Source organism: Ictalurus furcatus, chromosome 5, assembly GCF_023375685.1.
Source record: "Ictalurus furcatus strain D&B chromosome 5, Billie_1.0, whole genome shotgun sequence".
NCBI lineage: Eukaryota > Metazoa > Chordata > Actinopteri > Siluriformes > Ictaluridae > Ictalurus > Ictalurus furcatus.
Window position 1 is genome coordinate 590292 of NC_071259.1, and position 10000 is coordinate 600291.

The following is a 10000-nucleotide window of genomic DNA, read 5'->3' on the forward strand; positions in this document are numbered from 1 at the left end:
TCACCCAGCTTTCTTGTCTTTTGTCTCGGTGTGCACTGCGGCTCCTGAGTCGAGCTAACGGCCCGTCTACAGAGGTCTCTGCGGGAGCAGGTCTCTGGTTAATGCTTCTCGATCGCATTCGTGACTGCTCCTAGACAATCACACACACACACGAAATTATATTCATTTCACACGAAAAAGCTTGGCATAAAATATCAAATCTTATGTAGTACATCCCAAACCAGCTATAAATTAGCTAGTAATTGGCTAGCAATTACGGTAAACCGTGTGACTGAAACGGGCAGCTACGATTGCTAACAAGCTAGCTAACATGAAGTACGCTAAACTTAATATCTGGCCTTGATGACCCTGGGACGCCAGTTGCCTCCCACTCACTCAATCACGCAGGAGGTTATGTAAGTTCTCACTCACCTGGGACCTTGTGATCCTGTGTTGCATCTGGCTGGGTTCCTGGGATGCCAGCTCCCAGTTTGGGCTCCAAATAGGTTCGGGTACCAGTGGAGTAAAGGCAGTCTGGTTTTCCTTCCTACTACCAGCAAAAAGACTATCTGGGTTCAAAATTCTCTCCAAGCTCAAAATCTGTCCTGGGGAAGTTGCAGTGCTGACTGTAGGCATCTGGACAGGAACCACTGGAGGTATGAGGCCAGGAGACTGAACTGGAGTCAAAGTTGGTGTCAGTGAAGGAGGTAAAGCCGGGCTCAAAACGGGCCCTGTAATTCGTTCGTCCTGCCGTTGGAGTAGTTGCTCCAGACTGGACGGTCTGGCACTAATAGGCCTTCTGGAACTTTCTGTTGAAGACAACCACAAAGGTTCATCCACAGCTACTTCCCTCTGTGAACCTCCCCACATGTCAAATTGGTGCTCATTATGGGTCCAGTCTGGGGTGAAGGACTGTGATTGTGTTTGGGGTTTAGGTCTTTCTGAGGCAAAGGCTTGAAGCTCTGGTTGGTTCAGAATCTGGGGCTGAAGTGGTGATGGAAGTCTTGCTTGTTCTGAGAGGGTAGACTGAAAAGGAGCCTGCAGCTGAGAATGAAGAGAGGCGTCTCTTTGGAGGTTCTGCAACAAGGACTGAGGATGAATTGGAGACAGTGATTTGGCTCCACTGGTTGGAGTCATCGGTTTGGCTCTAACCGAATCCAGACTTGAGAATGCAGGCATTCCAAACGAATCCACAGAAACTCCAGGTTGTGTTTGGTTCTTGAAGGAGTCAACATCCAAAATGGATGGCTTGTAAGCTTCTTCATCACGATTTGAAGGCTGCCTCCATCTGGGCGTTTGGCTCTGATCACTGCCCAAACTCGTACCAAACCGATCCCCTAGAGAAACGGTGTCCAGGTCCAGTACTTTGGGCCGCAGAGGAGATTCTGCAGTTCGCTTTCCCTGTTCAGCTTCTCTCTGCCCTTCATCCACTCTTTCCTGCTTCTTCCTCGTGGCTTGTTTCTCCCGTTCGCTCTCTTTCTGAAGCTGGAACTCAAGAAGCTGACGTTTCTCAAGATCCTGGATCTTCTTGAGATCTTCCATCTCTCTCCGTTTCTCCCTTTCCAGTGCTTTCTGTCTGTCTGACTGCATCCATCTCTCCATCTCCTCTAGTTGTTTCTGTTTCTCCATCTCCTCTAGTTGTTTCTGTCTCTCAGTCTCTTTCTGTCGTTCCTGTTCTGCCTGCCGCTCAAGTTCTCTCTGCCTCTCGAGCTCTCTCTGCCGCTCGAGTTCTCTCTGCCGCTCGAGTTCTCTCTGCCGCTCGAGCTCTCTCTGCCGCTCGAGCTCTCTCTGCCGCTCGAGCTCTCTCTGCCGCTCGAGCTCCCTTTGTTTTTGTCTTTCGATCTCTCGCAGCCTCTCCAACTCCAATTGTCTTTTCCTTTCTCGCTCCATCTCCTGCTGTCTCTCATACTCCCTCAGTTTCATCTTTTCCTCCTCTAGCAATCTCTCCTTCTCCCTCTCTAATTCCTTCTGCCGTTGCCTCTCGACCTCCCTCTGTTGCCTCTCAACCTCCCTCTGTTGCTCAAGCTCTCTCTCGGCTGCCTTTCTCCTTTCGTACTCGATCAGGTTTTGACGTTCCTTTTCTAATTGTTTCTGTCTTTCAATTTCCTTTAGCCTCTCCAACTCTCTCTGTCGTTCCATCTCTTTCTGTCTCTCCCTCTGTCTTTCCAACTCTTGCTGCCTCTCTTTTTCTTTCTCCAACTCTCTCTGCCGTTCGAGCTCCTTCATCTTCTCATACTCTGCTGCTTTCTGTCTCTCCAACTCTAGCTCCATTGCTCTCTGATATTCCTTCTCTTTTTCTTGTTCTCTGTACCAAGGTGCCCCGTCTCTACCCTCACTGATCTGAAGTCCTTCTGGTGAATTTTTCCTAAAGGAAGGTTGCAAGGAGGGGTTCCTTCTTATCGACGGCACTGGACTCTTAAAACTCCTTCGCCCTACTTTCACAGAGAAGTCCTCGAATGCCACACCTGGCTTACCTCGGTCTTCAGCGATTCCTCTCGTCTCATTCCTAAACATCTCTTCCTGGTCTATTCCTGCTCTCTGGTGTACAGTCTCGTTCATCTGACCTGTAAGAGCGAAATAAGTCGCTCTCGGCCTGGTCATTTGCAGATCCTCAGTTTCTGGTACCTTCGGCTGCCTGAGAGCTGCAGCATTTTCTATTTCCATCTCGGTCTCATTTTCCAGCTCATCATCTTCGATGTCCGCTTTCGCAGCCCTGTGGATCTCCATCTGCCTCTGGATCTCTTCCTCCATCTTTCTCACCATCTCCCTTTGCTTTGCCATTTCCAGCTCTGTTTCTTTATCAACAAAAGTCTCTTCCCATTTTGGCAGCGCTCCCACTCGGAGGTAACGGGTATTACTCTTCTCCACGGCAGGACCAGTCGATTGTCTGTCTTTGTCTTTAAACACGTTACTGGACCCCACCGTGAAGCTGTTCTCCTCATCTCCTGGAATCCCATCATTCAAAGAGGGTTGTTGCAGCCTTTCCCCTCCACTGGACCTTCGAAGTGTGAGAGCCTTTTCTTCCAGATGGGCACCCGGAATGTTTTCGCTAACCGCACGACTCTCCTCAACCGCAGCCACCATGTCAAAAACATGATCGATGCGCTTTGGACTGGAAGGAGACACCGACTTCTGGTACGTAGCCTTGACCAGAGACCGGTCATCTTCGTCGTCCAGAATATTGACTAAACTGCTTCCTTTAGTCCGAAGAGAGAGGCTGCGTCTGGGTGTGTGCTTCGCCAAACCAGAGTGAGCATCCTCAATCATTTGGACGCTGTGTTTCTCCACCACATTCTCAAAAAGTGATGCTCTCACAGTCTGAACACCGCCAGTCCCGTTAGCAGGCAAGTCCTGATCTTCCTGTGGTTTTGTCTGCCCGGTTGAAGGGAGGTCCTTGGACTGAAAGAAAATATTCATTTTCAGAGTCATATCTTAATACATATATACACACAGATAATAACAGCCACTGGAGCTTCCTTGGCTTGCTCTCCTCTCCTGTAATGAGCAAGAATCTCAAGTGGAACTCTAAAATTATAATCATTACACAAGTAACGGTGGCAGGCTTCAGGTATAATTATAGTTCTCTACAGCACAGGTGGTGAGCGCGCATTGTCTCAAGCTGCACAAGTGCTCTCTCTTCAGTTCGATAGCATAAACGTCGATAACACCAGAGAATAAAGAGACAGCTGGAGAAAATATTTACGTTTGCATTTCTCTCATTTATACAACTGAGCAGCTGAGGGTTAAGGGTCTTGCAAATGGACCCAGAAGTGGCGGAGAGAAGTTCAGGTAAGAACTGTCCTAAAAACTGAACAAAAAATAAATCAAAAGGTTTTAAATTGGTAAGGAGTCGTAATACAGATCAAATTCAGTTCATATCGCTAGAACGAACATCCTTGGGCTTTGAGTTATTTCAACAAAAATTCTGATCTTTAGGTTCTGATCTCCTTCTAGGTTCCAAGTTCGTACATTGTCTCACGAGAGCAGAGAATTCTGGACAGGCCTCAACACGACCATGAACCTCACGGTCAAACCAACATGTCCTTTTATTAAAATGAAGCACTGCCAAACTGCAGAACTATGGAAAAGAGCATTCAAATGAGAATACTCATCGGGTGATCATTAACGTAAAGAGGATCAAAGTCAGAACAAAAAAAACAAACGAAAGAAACACAAAAATCATTAGCTTTGTTGCTTGTGTGAGATACGGGAGTGAAAGAGAGATCTGTGTGTACTTAGTTCCAGCTCGTAAAGCTGCTCAATCAAAGCCTCTATCGTGTCTCTCTCGGGTTGACCTTCACCAGACTATTTTTTTTTTTGGTTGGTCTTCTCCAAAATATGACTCAACTCAGCTCGGGTTACACACCTGTCGTGCACCACACCTCTGTGACATCAATGCTGCCTTTTTTCCAAATTAGTCCCACCCGTTTGTATTTCTTTTTGTTTCCCCACCTGCTCCCTCAACCCTCACCGGCTGGCTTTTTTCTTCTTCTTCTTTAAAATACAAGCTCCAGCCAGGAGTGAGGTCAGTTATGGCTGGCTGTTTCAGGTCAAGACTCTACTGCATTGGGAGAAGTTTCTGGGAAAATTGTTCTGCAACTATAAATAGTAAAACCCAGATTTAAATGGATGATGGAGGAGATTGTGAACAGACTACTACAGAAAAGTTTGTTTGGGAATGGAAAATATGACTTCTCGGCACGAGAGAGAGAGAGAGAGAGAGAGAGAGAGAGAGAGAAAGGAAAACAACATGGAAATTAAAAGGTCAAGAGTATGCAAACTACGGTCCTGCTTCACAAGGCTAAACGTTCAGAAGAACACACATTAAACGAGCCTTCAGAAAACACAAACCTTCAGACTGCTCGCATTTATTAACTTTATAGTCATGTTTTATTGTGTAGACACTGTTCCTATTAAAATTATAAATCCTATTATAAAACTGAGAGAAATAATAATCCAGTCATTCTCACTCAACAGTTTTCTTCAAGTACAACTATTTAGACTTAATACCCACCTCCCGGTAGGACATACCCACCTGCCTGTAGGACATACCCACCTGCCTGTAGGACATACCCACCTGCCTGTAGGACATACCCACCTCCTTGTAGGACACACCCACCTCCCGGTAGGACATACCCACCTCCCGGTAGGACATACCCACCTCCTTGTAGGACACACCCACCTGCCTGTAGGACACACCCACCTCCCTGTAGAACACACCCACCTCCCTGTAGGACATACCCACCTCCTTGTAGGACACACCCACCTCCCTGTAGGACATACCCACCTCCCGGTAGGACATACCCACCTGCCTGTAGGACATACCCACCTGCCTGTAGGACATACCCACCTCCTTGTAGGACACACCCACCTCCCTGTAGGACATACCCACCTCCCGGTAGGACATACCCACCTCCTTGTAGGACACACCCACCTGCCTGTAGGACATACCCACCTGCCTGTAGGACATACCCACCTGCCTGTAGGACATACCCACCTGCCTGTAGGACATACCCACCTCCCTGTAGAACATACCCACCTCCCTGTAGGACATACCCACCTCCCTGTAGGACATACCCACCTCTTTGTAGGACACACCCACCTGCCTGTAGGACACACCCACCTCCCTGTAGAACACACCCACCTCCCTGTAGGACATACCCACCTCCCTGTAGGACATACCCACCTCCTTGTAGGACACACCCACCTCCCTGTAGGACATACCCACCTGCCTGTAGGACATACCCACCTGCCTGTAGGACATACCCACCTGCCTGTAGGACATACCCGCCTCCCGGTAGGAGACACCCGCCTCCCGGTAGGACACACCCGCCTCCCGGTAGGACACACCCGCCTCCCGGTAGGACACACCCGCCTCCCGGTAGGACATACCCGCCTCCCTGTAGGACATACCCGCCTCCCTGTAGGACACACCCGCCTCCCTGTAGAACACACCCACCTGCCTGTAGGACACACCCACCTGCCTGTAGGACACACCCACCTGCCTGTAGGACACACCCACCTCCCTGTAGGACACACCCACCTCCCTGTAGGACATACCCACCTCCCTGTAGGACATGCGCACCTCGCTGTAGGACATTCCCACCTGCCTGTAGGACATACCCACCTCCCTGTAGGACATACCCACCTCCCTGTAGGACATACCCAACTCCCTGTAGGACATACCCAACTCCCTGTAGGACATACCCACCTCCTTGTAGGACATACCCACCTCCTTGTAGGACATACCCACCTGCCTGTAGGACATACCCACCTCCCTGTAGGACATACCCACCTCCCTGTAGGACATACCCACCTGCCTGTAGGACAAACCCACCTCCTTGTAGGACATACCCACCTGCCTGTAGGACACACCCACCTGCCTGTAGGACACACCCACCTCCCTGTAGGACATACCCACCTGCCTGTAGGACAAACCCACCTCCTTGTAGGACATACCCACCTGCCTGTAGGACATACCCACCTGCCTGTAGGACACACCCACCTCCCTGTAGGACATACCCACCTCCCTGTAGGACATACCCACCTCCCTGTAGGACATACCCACCTCCCTGTAGGACATACCCACCTGCCTGTAGGGCATACCCACCTCCCTGTAGGACATACCCACCTGCCTGTAGGACATACCCACCTGCCTGTAGGACATACCCACCTGCCTGTAGGGCATACCCACCTCCCTGTAGGACATACCCACCTGCCTGTAGGACATACCCACCTGCCTGTAGGACATACCCACCTGCCTGTAGGACACACCCACCTGCCTGTAGGACACACCCACCTCCCTGTAGGACATACCCACCTGCCTGTAGGGCATACCCACCTCCCTGTAGGACATACCCACCTGCCTGTAGGACATACCCACCTGCCTGTAGGACATACCCACCTGCCTGTAGGACATGTTTCCCCCTTATTTCTCCCTCAATTCGTTTTGAAAATATTCCGTATAAAGATATGTTCAGATCAGTGAAGTGCAATGAAGAGCAGCAGATTTAACACCTATAAAGTTCATCAGAATTGTTCTTGACGCTGCATTTAATGTTAGCATTGAAATTCGATGTGTTGACGGAATTTCCAAAAATACAGGAAGTCAGGGCGGGACATATCGAGCGGCTCCTCCCCCCCAGTTTACAGTAACAAATGGTCCAGCACCATGATCAGATAATTAATTGGGAAAAATCTGATCGCTATTGAAATACGGTGAACTGATGAGAGACGATTCCGTATCACAGATCATTCTGGCTGTGAGGTCTGGTTTCTCGATCGGTGTACGCTGACCTGCTGAGAATATCATAATAGCAGCGTTATCATTCGCGCCGACCTTCAAGCCGTATCAGTCAGCGAGTCACTGTAATCTCTACGGCGCGGTTCTGATAGCGTTAAACACGGCGGTTTAACAGATTGCTGCTGCCGAGCGTTCGTGTAATCTGTATTTGTTCATTCGACGGACGCTTTTATCTAAAACGAGACGCACATCAACAACAAAATCTCCACCGTTTCCTGTTTACACCGAACGCGGTTGACCAGCCGAGACGGGTTTCGTTTCGTACCGAGGATACGAGGCTAACGAGCAACGGTCACTTGGAGCCTTCACGTTAGCATCTTTACGCTCATGTCGAACCAGTCCGACTGACGTATTTTATATTTCTAATGTAGACTAGAAACGAATTCCGCCGTTTTTATAGAATTCCAGTGTTGATCTGCTGAACAATGGCTTTTGAGGAACAATGCTAAACTGGAGGCTTCCAGAATGTGTTAGCGATTTTAGCCTTTGTAGCTCCGGTTTAAAACCTAGAAAAGCAAGCTTCAGGATTCGTTTTCATTCATAAAAAGGAAAACTTTTTGCTTTTGTCTATCGAACCCTTTGTAGTTTCTAGACTCCAGCATAAAGTTTTTTCTGGATTTGACGTGTTGCTGATGGAGTAAATTCTCTCACCTTTTTGCCGAGTTCCTCGACTCCTTCCTGGACGCTTTTCATCTCGCTGGAGCTCGTGCTCTCTGCGTCCGACGCAAAGCTGTGAACGAATCAACATTGAACGTCAGCTAGCGTTAATCCCATAGGTCCGACATGTCCGAGTAAACGGCGAGCGTGATGTCTGTGGGTAAATCTCGCCGTTATACCACAGCGCTGTTGAATTCTGGACTGCGATTGGTCAGGTGTTGTTGATGAATTCTCTAGCGCACACGTTCTAATACGTTATGGTTTCTATAGTAACCATTGTATCGCTGCTGTGACATAAGTGAAAACGGGAACTTGAATAACATGCCACGTAACTATAAACGGATAAGAAGTATGAAGTATGCGCTCTTCTACCACAGCAACTTGTCAGTGATCTCAATTGTTACATTGATTAAACAACAACAACCCTTTTAAAAACTAAAAACAATAAATAACTAAAACTAAAAGTAAACACGCAGTACGGCAGAACAGAAAGAGAAAGGAGCTGCGGTGTCGTATGTCAGAGCATCACGCGTGTTCCTCAAGCGGTTAATCCCAAACACGCTACATGCTAGACAAGATGCCAGTCGCAGTCACCTGAAGATCATCTGCGTACATAAACACCGGCTGAGTTTCCTTAGCGCTGTAGGTTCAAGTCGAAGAAAACGCTTACCGTTTCGTTATATCCGTTGGAAGTGGGCGGGGCTTAAACTGTGGCTTCTGGAGTGGAGTCGGCGCGGTGGAGAAATCCTCGGTCAGTTCTTTGATTCGCTGTTTCACTCCGACACCGCCATCAGTTTCTGCGATGGGTGGCACTGGAGAACGAGGCTCGGCACCTCGCGTGACAGGAACCGAAACCGCGGACGAAGACGAGTCCATAAGAAGACTAATCCTCCTCTTTATACCACTTCCTGCTCTTTCTAAAGGCTTCGCATCCAAAGGCTCTCTCTTCCGAACACCGTCTTCTGGGGCAGGGCTCTCCGGCGTGTTCTCCTTGCTCTCCCCTGTTGAAGCTTGCCTTTGTGCGAAGGGCTCGAATTTGGCGGTGAGATCATTCGAAAGCGGCCGCCTGTCCACAGGGAGTGGTGCGGAAGGTGCGGTGGGAGATGCAGCGGGGTCTGGCAGGAAAATAGCCGACACGGGTCTCGGCCTGGAGCTTCTGGTCTCCTGAGGACGACGCACGACCTCGTCGCGCTCTTTACCCACATCCTCTTCCAAACCAACACTACTGAGGAAGCCCATGGATTTTGCCCGAGTGATAGAACCACCAGATTTGGGTCGAGATGACCATTCTGTAGGCCTGGACTGAGACGCTGAAGGTCCCATACTTGTTCTTCGTACCACGCCTGCTGTCTCAGTCGGCTTGAGTTTACCAGGATCATTAGAAGGAGGAGAAGGTTCTGATGTAAGTGTTGGAGTGTCTGGTGTGCTGTCTGGCCCAGAAGTTGATTTAGTTCTTGACTTGGGTTTGCCTGGTGGCTCTGGTTTGGTCAGCGACTCCGGTTTGGGTTTGGGCTGAGGTTTGGGAGCAACAATGGGTCGTATCGTGGTATTTCTCTGCACAGCAAAAGGTTTTGGGGTGAGTCTCGGTTTGGGGCCTGGGACTGGTTTCTTGGGGTCTGAACCGATGATGGATGAATCCTCCATGAGGGTTTTATTACTCGAGTCAGTCAGAGGACTCAAACGCAGACGGCCGCTCATCATTCCAGGCTCGAGCTCCACTTGGGTCGCCATCACTGTACCTGAGAGACAAGAGGAACACGTCAGATGTATGACAGACCTCGGTTCTAAGGGATCTTGACCCGGTTCGAGCCGAGTCCATAAAGCTGCTTGGTAGCAGCGACACGTCAATCGATTATCAGTAAAGAACGGTTTATTTTATACTACGCCGAGGTCTTCACGTTCATCACGACGCACGTCGTCTACCCTGCTTCCAGTCAACAAGAGCACACTTATTTGGTGAAGAATGACGTCTGAGAAATATAATTCGACCCATCTGTATAAACCTTGGCACTAAAAACAGCGAACCTGGCCAGCTGTGAGGGGAACATGTCCTACCCGAAT

At 49.2% G+C, this 10000-nt stretch overlaps 1 protein-coding gene across 5 annotated transcripts in view; it reads right to left on the reverse strand.

The window, feature by feature from the left end:
* Nucleotides 1–10000, reverse strand: part of si:ch73-138n13.1 (titin homolog) — a 47032-nt gene that overhangs the window by 25691 nt on the left and 11341 nt on the right. For all 5 annotated transcript variants that reach the window (XM_053624002.1, XM_053624004.1, XM_053624000.1 and 2 more), the window contains exons 3-6: nt 8610–9678; nt 7934–8012; nt 412–3378; nt 5–130 (exon numbers count right to left, since the gene is read on the reverse strand). In XM_053624002.1, coding sequence (XP_053479977.1) covers nt 5–130; nt 412–3378; nt 7934–8012; nt 8610–9670 — 4233 coding nt within the window. In that variant the 5' untranslated portion in view covers nt 9671–9678. The remainder of the gene's footprint in view (nt 1–4; nt 131–411; nt 3379–7933; nt 8013–8609; nt 9679–10000) is intronic.